This window comes from Lactuca virosa, chromosome 2, assembly GCF_052849685.1.
Source record: "Lactuca virosa cultivar CGN04683 chromosome 2, Lactuca_virosa_CGN04683_v6, whole genome shotgun sequence".
NCBI lineage: Eukaryota > Viridiplantae > Streptophyta > Magnoliopsida > Asterales > Asteraceae > Lactuca > Lactuca virosa.
The window spans coordinates 250,413,646-250,432,710 of record NC_136427.1 but is presented as its reverse complement, the minus strand read 5'-3'; the positions used below and the strand labels follow the sequence as shown (position 1 = coordinate 250,432,710).

The 19,065-nt window shown below is 34.8% G+C and overlaps 3 protein-coding genes across 3 annotated transcripts; 1 reads left to right on the top strand and 2 right to left on the bottom strand.

The window, feature by feature from the left end:
- Positions 1 to 6,368: 6,368 nt before the first annotated feature.
- LOC145160750 (protein disulfide isomerase-like 1-4) lies at positions 6,369 to 9,351 on the bottom strand. The gene is made up of 11 exons (XM_079080060.1): positions 8,680 to 9,351; positions 8,447 to 8,576; positions 8,156 to 8,321; positions 7,847 to 8,046; positions 7,663 to 7,749; positions 7,477 to 7,551; positions 7,331 to 7,399; positions 7,167 to 7,247; positions 6,940 to 7,074; positions 6,797 to 6,853; positions 6,369 to 6,704 (listed from the first exon to the last, which is right to left on the bottom strand). Exons 1-11 carry the CDS (start codon positions 9,276 to 9,278, stop codon positions 6,561 to 6,563), a joined length of 1,743 nt encoding a protein of 580 aa, XP_078936186.1. The 5' UTR covers positions 9,279 to 9,351; the 3' UTR covers positions 6,369 to 6,560.
- Positions 9,352 to 9,994: 643 nt separating this feature from the next.
- LOC145160749 (zinc finger, C3HC4 type family protein) lies at positions 9,995 to 11,102 on the top strand. The gene is made up of 3 exons (XM_079080059.1): positions 9,995 to 10,122; positions 10,225 to 10,335; positions 10,798 to 11,102. Exons 1-3 carry the CDS (start codon positions 10,102 to 10,104, stop codon positions 10,906 to 10,908), a joined length of 243 nt encoding a protein of 80 aa, XP_078936185.1. The 5' UTR covers positions 9,995 to 10,101; the 3' UTR covers positions 10,909 to 11,102.
- A 5,795-nt stretch (positions 11,103 to 16,897) lies between these two features.
- Positions 16,898 to 18,688, bottom strand: LOC145160748 (aquaporin PIP2-2-like). The gene is made up of 4 exons (XM_079080058.1): positions 18,288 to 18,688; positions 17,856 to 18,151; positions 17,415 to 17,555; positions 16,898 to 17,298 (listed from the first exon to the last, which is right to left on the bottom strand). Exons 1-4 carry the CDS (start codon positions 18,586 to 18,588, stop codon positions 17,185 to 17,187), a joined length of 852 nt encoding a protein of 283 aa, XP_078936184.1. The 5' UTR covers positions 18,589 to 18,688; the 3' UTR covers positions 16,898 to 17,184.
- Between the last annotated feature and the right edge of the window lie 377 nt (positions 18,689 to 19,065).

Sequence of the window (19,065 nt, the reverse complement as noted above, 5' to 3'; positions counted from 1 at the left end):
CGGGAAAAACATTCGGGAACTCACGCACTATCGGAACGTCGTCCATCGAACTTGGCCTCCCAGCGGCCTCTCGTGTGTCCATCACATAGGCTACAAACCCGCTGCAGCCCTGCTGCAAACTCTGTCTCGCTCTGGCGGCTGAACAAAACGCCGACCCATATCGGGTACCCTCGCCGTACACCGTAAATACTCCCCCACTAGGGTCTCGTATCGTCACCAACTGTCGCTCGCAGTCTATGACAGCCCCAAATCGGCTCAACTAATCCATGCCCACTATAACACATACGTCCCCCATTGCAATCGGGACTAGATCTATCAGGAACTCAACACCGAAGATCTCGAGTACACATCCTCGAATCACATCTGTAGCATACACCGCTCGCTCGTCAGCTATGGAAACTCGTAGAGGTCGACTCAACGCCTCTCGTCGGCTACTGATGTGCCGACTAAACGCTATCGACACAAATGATCGACTCGCACCCGAGTCAAATAACACTAAGGCAGGTACATAACTCACAAGAAAAGTACCTACGCATATCATAATATAAGCACAATATCTCAACTCAGCATAAATAAATAAAGAATACATACCAGCCACAACATCGGGCGCTGCACGGACCTCCTCCGCGGTCAACTGGAAAGCTCTCCCACGAGCCTTCGGTGCCTCGGCCTTCGCTGGCCGAATCTCGGTAGTCCTAGCAGCAGGTATAGATCCCTGTGCTGATCCCTGATGTAGCTGTGGGCACTCGGCCTTCCGATGGCCAGTCTGGTTGCAATGAAAGCAAACCATAAATCCCTTGGGGCAATCCTTGGCGATATGCCCCTCCTTGCCACATTTGTAGCAAGCACCCGATCGACAGACCCCATCATGTCCCTTGCCGCACTTCCGACAAGTGCGGCCCTTCTGGCCTCCAGATCTCGTATCAGCGGACTTGGCCCGCTTGGCTGCCGGCTGAGACTGTGCCGGTCGCCGATCTATCCTCTGAGACTTGGCCTCCTCCCTGGCCCGAGTCTCCAACTCAATCTCCCTCTTCCGGGCATTTGCCTGGAGCTCAGCAAATGTCCGGTAAGTCGAGTTCGACACGAACTCCTGAATATCCCTCCTCAAAACGCCCAAATACCGGCTCATACGTGCCTGCTCGGTAGACACCTGCTCAGGGCAGAACATCGCCCTCTCATGAAACTTCCTGGTAACCATAGTAACAGAATCAGTACCCTGCTTGAGGGTCAAGAACTCCTGAACCAACCGTTCCCTCTCCACTGGGGGAACATACTCGTCTCTGAACATGGTGGTGAACCTCTCCCAGGTTACCGCTGAAATCTCTGCAAGAGTGAAGCTCGCCGTCACGAACTTCCACCAGTCCTTCGCCCCCAGGCGAAGCTGGTTCAGCGCGAACCGTACCCTCAGATGCTCCGGACATGAACACATGCAGAAGCATCCCTCAATATCAGAAATCCATCTCATCGCAGCGATCGGATCCTGCGTCCCGTCAAACTCTGGTGGCTTCGTGTTGCTGAACTCTCGAAGCAACAACGAGTCACCTCCCTGAGGCCTGGCAGCCGCTACTGCTGCAGTAGCTGCAGCAGCCGCAGCCTCAGTCACCGCTGCGTACCGCTCATCAAAAGTCTCAATCAATGTGGTCTTGATAGACCCAAACATCTCCGGAATCTCGGCTCGAATCGCCGCAGCCACCTCATCGTGGATCATCTAACGAAGCTCCTCGTCACTCATGCCGCTCGCCTCAGGTCTGTGGCGTGTCCCAACCATGATGTCTCTGAAATACAACATAGTAATATCAGAAACTCGCTCGAGCATACTCGCACTCGATAACTGAACCCTACTTGTTCCTTAGTACCCTAAGGATTCTTACTTGGACTGTGCACTGATCCGGTGTCTTCAGTAGTACGGGCCCTATACTTCCGTCCACACCGCATCAATGTTCACCCCAAGTCCTCCTCCTAGGATCCCATATCACAAGTACTCTATACCTCACTGGCATAGGCTACCCTTCGGTAGACCTCTCATCAGCTCCTCACTGCTACCTACTCGCTCTCAAGCATCACATAGCAGCAAAATCCTTCCTAGGCTAAGGCATCACATAATCAGGCCACTCTAGTCCTAATATGAATACCTAGCCAACTCTATCATGCATATCATATCATAACATATCTCATAACACATAATGTAAGGGTATTTTGGGAAATCACCGTTCAGGCGCTGGCTGATTGTACACACTGCTTCCTTCTGCCTTTCTCAAAATCTTTTACTCTCTTAGAAAAATTGTTTATTTTATGAAAAAGTTTCTCAATTCCCCAGTTTGAGTTCAGATTCATCCGAAGATGCACCCGAATCCCTCAAACCAAGGCTCTGATACCAACTTGTAACGACATAATTTTCAAAACAATTTTTCATTTTTAAATCATACTTTCAATCACACAATAATCACAAAAACATAATGTATCCACTGTGTCATAACAAAACATGTCCCAGAATCTCAATAACATAAACTCTATAAGTGTGTACGGATCATGCCGGCGCCTTCCCGCAATCCTCGCTAGTACCTGAAACACATAACACAACAACTGTAAGCATAAATGCTTAGTGAGTTCCCCAAAATACCACATACCACACATACGCCTTTCCAGGCCATAACTCTGTAGGATCTTCCGATCCATGTGTCTCAGGGGACTTCAGTCCCGAATCCTGGTAGACCTTCCGGTCCTACCCGTGTCGACCTTCCGGTCCTTAACCTCCTAACCTTCCGGTCCATATCAACCTGACCTTCCGGTCCTTACCATACATAACATACATAGCACATACATATCACATAACCGCATATAGCACATACATCATAGCATACAAGACCTTCCGGTCACACATAGGTACCCTTCCAGGTACAGTATAGTGAGAAGACTCACCTCAATGAAGTCGGATAAACTCTCGTGCTCAACGTCCCGACTTAGCCTCCTCCTATTATTCAAATAACATCCCTGATCAATATTCTCTCAAAGTCTCATTCCTAAAGATTGGGTAGAAGACCATTCTACCCTCCCCTGAACTCTCTTGAATCAGTCTTGACCAGAACCCTAAGGTCAACGAAAGTCAACGGTCAAACTTTGACCCGACCCGTCGAGTGTACAAAGGCGACTCGGCGAGTCCATGCGGGTCCTCTGAATCCTTTCAGTCTCTCTTGGCTCGTCGAGTCATCCTTCCACTCGACGGGTTACACCTGTCACGAATCGCGGGGCAACCCCGACTCGACTCGTCGAGTCCACTTATGGACTCGGCGAGTTGCTTCCATGTTCATACTCAAATGACCTTCTAAGATCAGATATGCTTCCCTAACTATCAGATCTACCCTTCAAATGTTCAAATGTCACGTAAAGGTGCAACCTTTACGTGCATGCAACCCACATCAAGCCATAAATGGTGAAATAACTCTAAAAATGGCAACCTAGTCCCCAATCTCTCATTTTCTTGCATAAAGTTGAGGGATAGTGACTCTATGGACCTCTCATGGTCCAGATCTAATGCTATCAACACAAAAGGGGACCTCATACTCACTAGATCTTACATAAAATGGAGGTAAAAACCCTAAAATCATGAAATCTATCATATCAACATGAAATAGAAAGGATTATATCTCCAGAGATGAACTCTCAAGATGATTAGCCCAGATCCAAGCTCCTTTCACGCTCTAGATGGGTGTTTCCTTCTTCCTTCTAGCAAAACCACACCAAAGTGATGTATTAGCCTCTTCTTGCTCTCAACTCTCCTACTGCTCTCTCTAGGGTTTCTCTGGGATGAAGTGGCCGCAAATGGAGGCCATAAAGGCCTTTAAATAGGGCTCAGGCCCGGGGATTTAGGGTTTCACTTAACAACGCGGACTCGCCGAGTCCACGTACCGAATCGTCGAGTCCTTCATTAAATCAGACAAGAAATGCGCGATCCTACTCGGCGAGTCTGAGCGCCTACTCGCCGAGTCCCTCCCTAAAATTCAAGATAAAAACTTAAAATAAGATACATGGGAATCCGGATGTTACAGTTATAAGTACGCAATTCTAAAAGCTCAATAATGCTTTTAATGAAATATGCAAAGACAAAAGTCAACTTTTATAAAACCCGCCCCCATCTCAAGCAAAAAGCACAAACCACTGCCTTCAGTCACCACCATCTGCGATGTCAATTACCCATCTCTACCACTAAACCAATTGAAAATCAACTTCGCCCAAAAACAAAATTGATTTAAACCTCCGATCTATTCACACTGATTTTGCACGATTCAAGAAGAAAGGGGCTTGGTTACAAGATCCCAAACTTGCTATTCCCTCCATGTAATCTCTTTTATTTTGGGGAAAACTACAATAAAGTCCCTACATATTGGCCTCATAATCGATTTAGTCCCTATATATTTTTTTATTCAATTAAGTCTCAAATACCGGTAATCGTATTCAATTTAACCCTTTGACCCGATCAACAGGTCATCAAACTTTCAAAAATTACATTTTTGGCCCAGATTTCAAATTTTATTACAAATTCGGTCCATAATTTACACTTCTAGCCCATATTTTAAACTTTGTTACAAATTTGGTCCAAACTTTACCCTTTTTGCCCAAATTTTAGAATTTTATTATGAATTCATCCTAACTTTAGTTTTTTTTACAAATTTCTTTCTCAAAAAATTGTTTCTAATATGTTTTTTCTTTATAAAATCATGTTTATAAAAAAAACATATTTTCACATAAAAATCTTATATTTTCTATATAAAACCTTTTTTTTAAAAAGTTTTTTGTTTATGAAATATCTAGTTATAAAAATATGTATTTATTAAGTATATAAATATATACAAATCTGTTTTTATAAAAAATGTATACAAAAACGTATTTTACAAAAAAAAAAAATGTATACAAATCCGTTTTTATATAATACGTGTTTGTATATATTTTTTTGTATAATACGTTTTTGTATACATTTTTTTTATAAAAAACGGATTTGTATATATTTATATACTTAATAAATACCTATTTTTATAACTAGATATTTCATATACAAAAAACTTTTTATATAGAAAATATAAGATTTTTATGTGAAAATACGTTTTTTTTTGTATAAATATCATTTTATACAAATCCGTTTTTATAAAAAAAATGTATACAAAAACGTATTTTACAAAAAAAATGTATACAAATCCGTTTTTATATAATACGTGTTTGTATACATTTTTTTTGTAAAATACGTTTTTGTATACATTTTTTTTATAAAAACGGATTTGTATATATTTATATACTTAATAAATACCTATTTTTATAACTAGATATTTCATATACAAAAAACATTTTATATAAAAATTATAAGATTTTTATGTGAAAATACGTTTTTTTTTTGTATAAATATGATTTTATAAAGAAAAAACATATTAAAAACAATTATTTGAGAAAAAAAGTTGTAAAAAAAACTAAATTTAGGATGCATTCATAATAAAATTCTAAAATTTGGGCAAAAAGGGTAAAGTTTGGACCAAATTTGTAACAAAATTTAAAATCTAGGCCAAAAGTGTAAATTTTGGACTGAATTTGTAATAAAATTTGAAACCTGGGCCAAAAGTGTAATTTTTGAAAGTTAGATGACCTGTTGACCGGGTCAAATGGTTAAATTGAATACGATTACCGGTATTTGGGACTTAATTGAATAAAAAAATATATAGGGACTAAATCGGTTATGAAGCCTATATGTAGGGACTTTATTATAGTTTTCCCTTTATTTTGAATGCTAATTCTAATAAAGTTTCTAAAAAAATGAGTTTAACGGTAACATCATGTTGAAAATGACATTTATTCAACAACAAATATGAATTTAATAATAAACAATTTACATAAAAAAAATAGAAAAATAATTAAATAGTACAAACATGGTAGTTCATCATCCATAAAATCACATTTTCCCTTTGGAAAAAAATATAAAGTTGCCAAATAAAATAATACCCCATAAAAAGGGGAAAAAACATATCATATATGCATACTCTTAAATTAAATTTGATGGTTTTGGCATATTGTATCTGACCTTTTGTTTTATTTTCCGTTAGTACCATAAACTTTTGTTTTATATGTTACACGTCACATCAATATATTATCGAATATCGCACTGACCAGTAATAATCATTTAATTTTGTCAAGTACGTATTATGAATGTCGATTTTTGTGACATGGTGATCACAATGTTGATATGAGCATGTCAAGTCATCGAGATGCTTTACGTCAATAGTTCTTAAGACAGATTTGTACCAAAAAAGCAAGCCATTTGAGGCCTAAATTTTGAGCTTATTTGGTCCCACACATGTCAACAATCTACTTTCCTTGGTAAGTGCATATTTAACCTCAAAAAAACACAAATACTTGATACTTATTATATCAATTAGCAATACAACATTCGTATACAGGTGTTAAGTATAATAGTATACGCTCTCCTGAATCCAGTAAAAATCTTACCTTTCATATTCTATCTTCCACACATTAAAAATTTGATACTTTACCAACTCTTCAGTCTTCATACCTACAAATTATCATCTGAGTTCATCTTTCTGGTCAACTTCACTGCTTTCTTTAGCATCATTGTAAGTAGGTTTCTGGAGATTAAAAGGTACAGAAGCATGTTTCTTCATGAACTTGTACAACGCCACTACTGTTCTATCAACATCTACAGTTATCTGCCATTCATTTTTGTAATTTATTAATCACATATTATCAAATCATCAAAGTATAAGAAGCATAATAATTTCTCTCCCAAAATATCACTTACAGGATCAAAGGTTTTGTTTCCTGCTGGATAGAATAGAATTGTTGGGTACCCATCAGCCTTCAAAAATCCAAAATCCAAAATCAGAAATCATGTTTGGACTTGATTAAAACCTTCAAGATCCAAATAATTAAAAAAAAATGTACCTTTGCCTTTGGATGTTCATTTGTAGTTCCATCCATCTTTGCTATTACTAAAGAATCGATATCATGTAAATGTTTAGCAAGTTTGTTGTAAGTTGGTTCTAGAGCTTGACAATGCCCACACCATGGTGCATAAATCTACATATAGATAAAAATGGGTTATATTGTAATTTCTGATTCCATTCCATGATGGAATAGACCATTCCATTCCTTCCTGGATTCCATCTTACCTCTAGTAGAACGTCTTTTGACTCATCCAAGACAATATCATCGAAGTTATTCCCAACTACTATCTTCACATCACCATCATTCTAACAATCACCCAAAGAAAAAGTTATAACTCACTCTTAAGAATAAATATGTAGAAATCAAAATCTCAAAGATAAGAACTTACATTCTCCGGAATTGGATCCGATTTATAGAAAGCTTTAAGCTTTTCATCCAAAAAGCCCTCCCCAAAAGCCTGGCAATTTGATATAAAAAGGACATTAAGACATCAAGAAACACCCAATTGGATTCTTACATTGTTAATTTTAATACCTTAAGGTTTTCAAAGGTCAAATCTTGGTCAAACACAAATTTCTTCCCATCATCATTTCCGGTATATCCGATGACCTGGTTAAGATATCCAGTACATACTTGTTATTTGTATTTTATTTTGCAAAAAGTTAGAAAAGAAAAAGAAAAAAAAGAAAAGAAAAGATGGATAATGGAGAAGTGCCCTACTTGTGGAGCATCTCCTGTGATGCCAAAATAATCTACAACAGGCTTACCAACATCTTCATTGTCCAATTCAATATATACAAAGATAAGCTGCTTGATAACAAATAAAAAATGTGGAATTATTGAATATTTGAATCTGTTATTTGGGTATTATTTTGACATTTACAAAACTACTAATTTCATATACCTTCCCCTTAAATAACTTTGCAGCATCCACAAATGTTGGGAAAACCTTAGTTGAACCATTTGAAGTTGCAAATAGCAACACCTGTTTCTTTATTGGGCTTTCAAAAATCAAAGTTGCACTTTCTCTTGAAAAAGTTGTCACCAGGGGAAGTTTGTTTGCAAAAACAAACTCCTTAATGGCAGACTTGTCAAACAGACCATCTGTATGAAATTGAACGAATGAACACAAAAAAGGGATAAAGACTAGTTCCATCATCACACCATGAACATGAAGGTGATGCTAATTGCAGAAATAGGTGAAGAAACTGACCATGATGGGTGACTTTCTCAGCATCCTTCTTTAACAAGACCAAAGCTGGGCGTTTGACATCAGGATTGATGTGGAAAAGCTTGGCCACATTAGGATCTACAGTTTGATAAAAGTTAACATCATCATCAAGCTTTGAAGCTTCAGCAAGTTCATCGCTTTCAGGACCCTGTAAACAGAACAATTCATAAAGAAAATGACTTTCATTCGAGGGCTCAAAGATGGCAGTTGTCTGTAATATTTACAAGAAAACTGTAAATGGCGCAAGATATAAGCTGTATTGCTGTAATATACCACCAAAGAGTTGAGGTAAGCCAAAACAACTTTGTCCTCTGATGTAAGCACTTTCTCTGCATCTTCTGCAGTTGTTATGTTATACACAGCAGGTCCTGTCTTTTTCTTTATCCAAGTTACAATAGCATCTCTGCAATGCAAAACACCAGAAAAGCAAATTAACTTCATTGATCCCATAATTTCAACACATAAAATCATGATTCAAACACTGAGGTGGAGAAGGAGAGACTTACTTGGTTCGTTGGCCAAGGTAAGGCTTGTGAACACCATCAACAAAAAAGAGAACAGTAGGAAATCCTTGCACCTCATAAGTCTCAGCTAGGTCATTCTCCTCTTGTGCATCAACCTTAGCAAGCACCACCGGCTGTCCTTTCAGCTCCGTGGCTGCAGCGGCGTACTCTGGCGCGAGAGCTTTACAATGACCACACCAAGGAGCGTAAAACTCCACCATCACAAAACGGTTACTCTCCACAAAGTCAGTAAAGTTGCTTTCGGTCAAAACAACAACGTCCTTATCATCAATCGACTCGGAGAAGTCGTCTTCGTCCTTGTAATCGTGCGAGGGTACTTCAAAATCGTCGTCTTCGTAGTTGTAGTTTTCGAAATCGTCTTCGTCTCCGGAGAATTCGTCAAAATCGGGAAGATCCGGGTCGATAAGGGGGTCTGTCGATGTGGTTCCATCTTCTGGTTCTTCAAGAAAGCTAAGGTCTTCGTCATCGTCGTCGAGGGCGCCTGCACTGGGGTTAGTTTGTTTAGATTGAGAAAGTGAGGTGAAGTGAGCTAAGATGAGGAATGTGGAGAGAAAGAAGACGATGACTAGTTGATTCGCCATTGTTGACTTGAGTAACTCAGAGTAGAAATGGATCCACACACACTGGACACAGTTCTAAGATCCAGGAAGGGGTTTAAGGGTAGTATAGGGGGGAAAGTGAAACAGACGACGCCGTATGATGACGTCATGTATACAATAGTTTGCTTTTTGCAACAAGGCCCTTTAAGTAAATATTAATCATGAGCTTGCTCAAATATATAAAAAAAAGTTGTATTCAAAGGGATTAATTGGACAAGTAATCTCACATTTGTGAGCATTACACTTTAACCAATTTTATTGTATCTAATTATGTTTACATTAATATTTATTTTTACCCAATTTCGTGAAAATGAAATTATTTGTTCAAGTAATAACATCATTTCACGAAAAAAAGATTCATGGAATGTGATATTATGACAAAACAATTTGTGAAAGGAATTATCATTTTGTAATAATATTAAAAATATGGGCATTTTGTATTATAACCTTATCTTATATTCATTTTTTATAACTCTAAGAAATCCAAGATTTAACTGTATTTGAGAGTTTTTTGGTCAAATAAATATGAGAAAGTCAAATAAGTTATAGGACAGTTTTTTTGGCCTAATAAATTAACGTTTTTTATATAGAGTTTTATTATTACATAGATAAGTTTTGTGGCAGCTAATTGAAATAAATCAAAATATGAGGGGGTTAAGTAAAACTCCTTTTAATTTTTACTGAAAACCAAAAGCGCGATTTGCCCCCAATTCCAAACGCGGTTCTTTGTTAATTGAGAGGAAGACGCAGTGCAATCCGCCTTCATCAGAGGATCGATTCGATTGTTTCAGAGGCAAAACAAACAATGATCAGCATCCTTGCTCAGGTGATTCTTAATCTTTTACTTTCTAGGTGCATTCATATACATTTGTTATGTCTTTAGGCACACGCAGAAATTATAGGGTTCGTTTGGTGGATGTTATTGTAGGAGCGTCTACTTGGCGCTGCCCTAGGAAGTGTATTCGCCGGAGCTGTTATTTTTGAGCAACGGAGAGACATCTACAGGACGATCGCACAGCATCAACCTGCTAAATCTCAGGTCATTTCACATGGTTTCTCGTCGGAATTATTTCAATTTTTAGTTTTTATGTTTGTGAATTGCGATTCTGCATAATCGGTAGGTTTGATACGATTTGGTTACATTGCAATCTAGGTTATTAATCTTTACGAAATTAAGTAGAGTGCTTTGTATAATTTAGATGAATTATGGCTTTTCTTTGTAGTTCTGATTAACTGATACTCCAATAGAGAGAACCATCAAAGAATCGTTGCCAGAAGTTTGAGAATTCTCCCTTTAAAATTATCTCACCTTGGTCCACAAAGTTTTCAATATGAAAATCCCATAATTCTCCTCAGACCTTCTCCTGTAGAATCCACCAATTAACCAATACACTGTCCTACCATGTCATGCCTTTATCTAAGAAGAAAGTGGGGGGTTTGAGAATCATATTTTTGGCTAGATTTTGTCATTTATTGGTTGAAACTTTTATATTGATCTCAGATGAAAGAGCATATTCATAGCAAGAAAATCGAGTTTGCACACTATTGGAACAAATCAGTGGATCGGATTTTTGGACCAGCTATCCAGGCTCTTAGCTCACGTCGCTGGTAGAATTAATAAGTTACACAACCAAATTATGGAGATGTTATTGTTATATTTTCATATCCAAATGCCTCATGTTTCAATTTCATTATGAGTTAGTTGTTCCATTGAGGCCAACTGTTATACTTCCTGTCAGTGTCATCATAACTGACTTTTTCTATCTGTATTATTCATTCTGTGAAATTCATAATTACATGCATAAATCACTGAATAAACTGAGGAAGAAATGTAGAACAACAGGTGAAAAATAACATAAAACTTAGGTACATTGAGCTGAGGGTATAACTGTACTTTTTTTACTCAAATTGGCTCGACGAGTGGTCAGTGTTACCACATAGTAGACACCCATAGCTAGGAGAAGAACCACAAATACAAAACTAGAAATTATGGCAGCAATGCTTGCACTTCCAAATTTACCCCTATGCTTCTCATTTTCTGCTCTGCTTTCATTTGCTAAGCTTGATTCAACTGTAGCTGCTAGAGGCAAAGGTGAACAGTTAGATTCTTGTTCTTGACATGGGTTTTGAATTGGGTTGAAAAATTCATAAGCAGATGGTGGTAAAGCCATGAGTGGGTTTTGATCCAGCCCATGAAGGGGTCGATCTTGAGCTCTTGAAGTAGTGAAGAAGAGCAAGGTTAGAATGGTAATTGCTCTTGGTGTCATTCTTGATTTTTGTTAATGGAATTTGGGATTTGGGTGGTATATATAGTGGTTTTCTTGGTTAGGTGGCAGTTGCATGGCCTATCAGTTTTTGTGACATGAAATGTCTTTAGAAGGGTGAGTGAGGGAACAAAATGATGACTTTAAGTTCTTCCATGATAGCAAAATGACCATAATACCCAGATTGCCCTTTCCCATATCAATATGTAGCTTTTTTAATAGGAAAATTTACTTATTAATGGTATGCCCCAGGATTGGTGATGAAAGGTTGGTAAAATAATGTAGTGGCTGAGATTATTTCTTATGCATCTTTGATAATGTAAGGAGGAGCACTTATGACTTGGAAGGGGTAAAATGGTCATAAGCTTAATAGAGTGAATGTGTGTGTAATTATTAATATTATGGCCTTCCTTCTTTTAGCCCCATGCCAACATCATTTGACTATGCTCCATACCTCCTAATGCTTGTATAATATTATTTGAAATCATTGAAAGTTCATATATGTTCTTGTTGCATGTATGTGCTTGTGTGGCGTTATTGTTTGAAATGAACTGGTTGTTGGTAGTCGAGAACAATGAGTAATAATGTTTTAAAGGGACATACTTGTAAAATAAAATGAATTTTAGGTATGGAAGTAATGGTCATAACCGTAGAGATTTAAAATTAACAAATTTATGCAATACTTTCACCTACATGGAATGGTAGAAGTAATAAAGTAAAGGCAGATAGGGTTTGTGTAAATATGAAATACGCACATTAACTATAATAATGTGTATGATTTTATGTCCCCTTTTGCATTGGTTTTGATCTAGATCATGTTATCAATTTCCGGTTGTCTAGAGTGATTTGGGCACAAACAATTTCAATCCCGCGAAACTTATTTTTCACACATGGTTTCAAAGCCCACTAAAAACCAACATGATTTACACGGATTTCTTAAATTCACTAGATCAGATACTTTTCAAGGATCCAAACACTCACATTGGTCTCTAAAAATCGCCATATCTCTTCTCTTGTCCCTTCTCCTTGAAACGATGTTTTGAAGAAAAAAATGTGAAAACGACGACATCCAAACACTTCATTTGCACTGGCCAACACAGAGAATAATATTGCTAATGATATAGTAATTCACTATTTATTGCAAAACGAAAAAATAACAACTTAATAGGACATTCTTCATCTCAAATCGTAAAAGTTATTTAATTATTCCACAAAAGTACCTCATCAAAACTAAGGGTGTTAGTTCTCGACCCAACATTTAACCCGATACAAAAATTAATGGGTTTGGGTTGAGATTTTTGACATGTCAACCCGTCAACCTATTTATTTCATACGTTGGCTTGAGTTACATGTTTGGATTTACCGGTCAACCTGTCAACCTCACTATATATATATATATATATATATATATATATATATATATATATATATATATATATATATAATTCACGTTTTATTTATGAATCAATAGCATATAATCAATATAGAATGTTTAAATCCTCTTTTTTTTCAAATATGTTGCTTATTTACTTATTATGTTAGATTTTTATTTGGTTGTTCATTTCATTATAATCAATGTAAAATATTAATTATTAATTAATTTACATGCATATATAATTTATATAAATTTAATATGTGAAAAGTTACCAAAAAATGACTCGTCGACTCTTTGACCCGAAATTGACCTACCGACCCATGAACACATATACTTAAATTTATATGTGTTGGATTGAACTGATTTTTCCAAGTCAACCCATATGTTATATGAGTTCGGTTGGATCAATATATTTTGACCCATCAACCCGAACTAACCCAACTAACCCAATTGTTAGGCCTAATCAAAACCATATTTATTTTGTAACAAATAAAGGGTATTCTTACCTTACTCTTAGAAGGCTAAAAATCTTACTTGGATTTGCCAAATCTGGTGTTACACCGAAAGAATTATCATCCAAACATATATATAAGAAAGAAACCGAATAATTTCATAAACCGACAAAATAAATATTTTTGATCAAACATTATGGAACCCGAAGTCATTTGTCATGACCGGCTAGCCCGATTAGTTTTTGTTGCCTTATTTTGACAATTTTATCAATTTTTACAGATTAATGACCGTCAAGCTCGATTAATGAGAGCCAAACCCTTTTATCGATCGACTGACCGACCCCGCCCAAGACAATCGATTACCACTATTTATAGGTGGATGGAAACAACTAAACGTCTAGGCCCCGATTAATCAAATTACTTACACTGATTTTTACAACACTGATCGCAACAATAGCTTAACATAATAGCTTTTGTGTATGTGTGTGATACTGGTGTTCGACATTTAGAAAGTTAAGTCTGCTAATTGGAGTTTACCATCATATACAATTACACTAAAAGAACTTTTACATATGCTCAAAATAAATACTCAAATGTAGATATTTTACTTAGGAAACGTCTTATTATTATATTTTATTTTTCCAACCTTGAGGTCTGACACATATATTTGGAAAGGGCTAATGGCCTAGCGGTATGGAGTGACCATCTCATATGAGAGGTCAGGGGTTCAAATCTCGGTGGAGACATAGATGGTTATTTAGGAGTAGATTAATTAGTTTGCCGTTTCAAAAAAAAAAAAAAAAAAAAAAAAAAAAAAAAAAAACTAACAAATTAAACTGGTTAAATAATTGATGTTAATCACCCAACAAATTGAAGAGGTGACATAAAGGCAACACATGCCACCACACAAGCATTCATAGCCAACTCACCGTTATCATCACTTTGGGATTGCTTTTAATTTCTTTATTTATATTACTGTATATTGCTTTGTTTGATGACAAATACTTGTGTAATTGAATAATACTCTTAATCAAATTTTTGCTATTCATCCCTTTCAATGTACATATCGGCTATTTGTTGCTTAAATTTTACTTTATTTGTTATTTTATCGATTGTTTTGTTTTTATTTTAAATTCAAATGGACTACTTTTGTTCAATTTTTGATGAAATAGTTAATAAGTAACATCATAATATTTGATAAATCTTCTATTTTATTTATCTATATATAATAAATAAGTAATTTTAGAGACACTTGTCATATTTTTGTGTTTCCAAGCCTTCATCTTTTTGACCATAGTTTCGTTTTCCTTTTTCTCAAATTACTGAAAAAAAAAATTAAAGCTTTTAAAATTTGATTATTTAAAATTGAGCATTATCATAAAAATTTGAAAAACAACATTTGATATTTTATAAAAATAAAAAAAAAAATTTCTACAAATATCAGGAAAATTAAAGCAATTATTCTCATCGGTTGTATTAGTAAGTTTGTAAACTAAATAAATAAAATATAAGTTTTCATAAGGGTTTACACTTCGATTTAAAGAAAACATTAGTTTTTACAAAATATAATAAAAAAAATATTTGTCTTCAAGTTCAAATGACTATTTGAAAATTTATGATTTATATTATCTTTTTTTATTATTATGAAAGATATTTTTTTATTACTAAACTTACATATCAGTTCTCTATTTCAGTTAGATCTTGTCGTCACATATCGTTTTAGAAATCTTCACTGATATCCAACCTAGTGTTATACAGAAAGATAAAATACAAATAATCTTAATAATCTAATATCATATCTTCGTAAGGTCATGATCACATGGAAAATGACAGTTAAAACTATATAAAATGCAGAACAATTATTATTCAACATATATAACATCTAATAAAGTAAAATAATAATGCGTACATTCAAACAATTAATATGGAGGGAATTTTTGGTATCATGTAAATTAACAACTTAATGCGTTTTAATTTGAATAACAGGCTATTTTTAATTCAAATAATTGTTAACAAGCGTTTGTCATCACTCTGACACAACGACTATAAACAAAGATCAAGATCTCATATTGAGTTGTTTTGAAGGTACTTATTATTTTTTTTACATTATCTTTTTATTGAATAATAACATGATAATGAAGGTTCCACCTAATTAGTTTTAAAATATATACCTCAATTAATGGATAATGAAGTTAATTTCCTTCACAACTAAAAAAAAGTTATATATATATATATATATATATATATATATATATATATATATATATATATATATATATATATATGGTTGACCATTTAATTTTTCTTTGTGTAAATGTTTAACATATATAATTGTAACAATTTAAAATATATAAAATTATATAAAAAAAAAGATAAAAGTTCATAAAACATAATTAAAGTAACTTTTGGATTAATTATTTCTTTATTATAAAGTAAAAAAAAAAAACATTTTTATAGTTGTACTTTTGAACGAAACATTTTCTTTTTAATTTAATTTAGAAAAAATAATTTTTTCAAAAGCTTGCTACCAAATATACTTGTACTCTCACACCTCGTATACATAAAGCAAGATTTTTTTTATCAATCATTAATGTAATATTAAATTTTTTTTTACAACTAAAACAGACCCTTTACTAGTATATTTATAATTAAACATGTACGTTATAACTTGCTATATGTATTGTGCTTTAATAAATTATGCATCTTTAATTAAATAAATATGTTAGATATATTGTATATATGTTCTTTATTAAAAAAATCTAAATTTGCAATAATACCAAAGTAATTCACATTAAGTTTAACGTACATGCTTAAAGTAACAAAGCCTAGTGAAACTACATAAGTCAAATTGTTTAGAAATAAATACTATTAACTCTTAAAAATGATATTTAAATAATTTTTTTTAACTTAAAAGTTTTATCTTAGTTATTATCAAAATTTATTTATTTTATATATTATACTTGGTTAGTTACGTACGGAATGATATTTTTGGGGTTTGATATAAAGAATAACCTGTAAATCGAGACTTAACAATGATCTTGTAAAGGTTAATTTTCCTCCGATTGTTAATTGCTAACAAACTAGTTACCCGATCCTAACAGGGACTATGGATAACTAATTTACCTCTCTCACAATAGACTATTTGCATTGTTCTGTAGGTGTAGTCTTTTTTTTTAATTTCCCTATAAATAAATATTCAGTATTTAAATAATATGGAAAAATCGATAAAATTAGAGAGTCAAATTAAAACTATAATACCTTTAAAATGGTAAGTCAATTTACATGTCATATTTTTAATTAACGTTATTTAATTATTTATTGTATTTTATTTTAAAATTATTCATTATTAGTTGGCATGGGTCCAAAAAATGGCTGGAAAAGCCCGATAAAGACCCATCAGCTACAATCACGTATTTTGAATCTAGACCTTTCATGAATAAACCCTAAATTTATTCATATATCCACCAAAAAGAACCAGAATACTAGAAAATAAAATTAAAATGACATAAATGAAAGAAACCCTACATTTTATTGAAATAGCATAAAAAAAAAGACCACATACATTAAACATGACTGAAGATTCAGAAAAAAGAAAACGAAATACAATATTCCTCAAAGAGAAATTAAATTATTATCTACAATTGAACACTTCCACACTCATATGTCACATCCATCCATTTACAATGACCAGAAAACCACGCTCAAACGAATGATGAAATTCTTGTTCTCCATGCATATCGATCAGTTTTATTTTCTTGGATGGATGATGATGATTGATGAATAAACCTACTTTCAGATTATGCATTGCTTCTGAAAGAACCAAGTGCTTTAATGGCTCCTGCTCTCAATACAAACTGGTGGTAGAACGCAGCTATTGCTGCTCCGATAAACGGTCCAACCCAGAAGATCCACTGCAAAAAATTCAATTTTTAATTAATAAAAAAATACGTATAAAAAGATGATTTATTTCATAATTTCAGCTTAATTTCAAGATGGAGATATGAAAAAAGAAAAGAAAAAACCATACTTGGTCGTCCCAGGCCTTCTCGTTGTTGTAAATCACGGCAGCGCCGAAGCTTCTGGCTGGGTTGATTCCGGTACCGGTAATCGGGATAGTGGCCAAGTGTACCATGAAGACTGCAAACCCTATGGGTAGTGGTGCCAATACCTTCATTTAAAAAAAAAAATAATAATTAATTTAATATTATTATAATACTGTTATTTCTAAATAATAAATAAATCTATTGAAGATAATGATAAACACCCATTTCTCAACTACTACACACTTAAAAAAGAAAAATATGTGGGTGAAAAAGATTTGTCATTTTTCTAACAAAAAGTTATTCCCTTGTCCTTCTCTCTTGCGCAATTAATTTGTCTACTTATTGATCATAATAACTTTAAAGGATATAGCAGCATATGGATTAATATTAGGTGATAATTAAGAAAGAAGAGGATGTATGCATACAGGAACGTGAGAGTCTCGAGCACTTCTCTTAGGATCAGTAGCGGAGAAGACGGTGTAGACAAGAACAAAAGTGCCGATGATCTCAGCACCGAGGCCTGTGCCTTTGTTGTAGCCGTCGGCTAATTCGTTGGCACCACCGCCGTATCTGTTGTAGTAGGAGCTTTGGAAAGCTTTCACCAAACCCACACCACAGATTGCTCCCAAACACTGTGCTATCATGTACAACACTGCCCTAATCAACGACACCTTCCTTGCCAAGAACAGCCCGAATGTCACCGCAGGGTTAATGTGTCCTCCTGCATAGTTACATTCATCATCAGCTCAATAACTTATTATATATATATATATATATATATATATATATATATATATATATATATATATATATATATATATACATATATATATGCATGAATATCTATATATACTGACCAGAGATTCCGGCGGTGCAGTAAACGAGAATGAAGATCATGCCACCGAAGGCCCATGCGATACCGAGGACGCCAACGCCGCCGCACTGATCAAGGTCTAAGGCCGGGTCAGTCTGGCTTTTGTAGCCGATGACTGTTAAGACGGTCACGTAAAGGAAGAGGAGGGTGGCAATGAATTCCGCGATGACAGCTCTGTAGAAAGACCACTTGGTGAGCTCCTCGGCGTCGATCAAGGGCGCCGGAGGTGGGTCATGGTAGTCTTTGCCGCCATGGTGCTCCGCCACTTCAACGTCTTTTGTCATGGCTGCCGTCAATCCAATTAACAGTAAGCTAGTAGTAGTAGGGGTTTTACTTTTTGGAGAGAGAAGTAAGGTGTTTGGTGTGAAATGTGTGGTGTTGAAAGCCTGCTATTTATGGGGGTAGTGAGGGAGATAGAGTTGAATTATTTCGAGTAGATAAATGTTTTTTTTTTTTTTTTTCTTTCTGTTTTTAAGTTTTATAAAAGAATATTTTATTTCTTAATTCAGTGATTATTTTATACATGATAAATTTCTGATGCTCAATATTAGTAAATTATAGACTAAATTGTAGAAGTGGTTATTGTGTTATGTAATTTTTATTTAATCGGGTTTTAAAGAGTTTTTTTTTTCAAAGCAACATCTTTTTTACAAAACTAATTTGCTAATTTGCCAATTTCCTTTTATTTTCTTAATATTATTATTAATTTTTTTTTGTCACCATTTCTTTTTACATTTTGGTTTTCGTTTAATATTATATAC

Bases quoted from the DNA above. Each gene is read 5' to 3' on its own strand.
- LOC145160750 (XM_079080060.1), bottom strand. From the start codon at position 9,278: ATGGCGAATCAACTAGTCATCGTCTTCTTTCTCTCCACATTCCTCATC. The intron at 7,248-7,330 runs GTAAGTTCTTAT...GGTGATTGTTAG, and splicing joins CGGATCCAATTCCGGAGAAT to AATGATGGTGATGTGAAGAT. The intron at 6,854-6,939 runs GTACATTTTTTT...GGATTTTTGAAG, and splicing joins ATGAACATCCAAAGGCAAAG to GCTGATGGGTACCCAACAAT.
- LOC145160749 (XM_079080059.1), top strand. From the start codon at position 10,102: ATGATCAGCATCCTTGCTCAG. The intron at 10,123-10,224 runs GTGATTCTTAAT...ATGTTATTGTAG, and splicing joins TGATCAGCATCCTTGCTCAG to GAGCGTCTACTTGGCGCTGC. The intron at 10,336-10,797 runs GTCATTTCACAT...TATTGATCTCAG, and splicing joins ATCAACCTGCTAAATCTCAG to ATGAAAGAGCATATTCATAG.
- LOC145160748 (XM_079080058.1), bottom strand. From the start codon at position 18,588: ATGACAAAAGACGTTGAAGTGGCGGAGCACCATGGCGGCAAAGACTAC. The intron at 17,556-17,855 runs GTATGCATACAT...TTTTAAATGAAG, and splicing joins CTCGAGACTCTCACGTTCCT to GTATTGGCACCACTACCCAT. The intron at 17,299-17,414 runs GTATGGTTTTTT...AATTTTTTGCAG, and splicing joins AGAAGGCCTGGGACGACCAA to TGGATCTTCTGGGTTGGACC.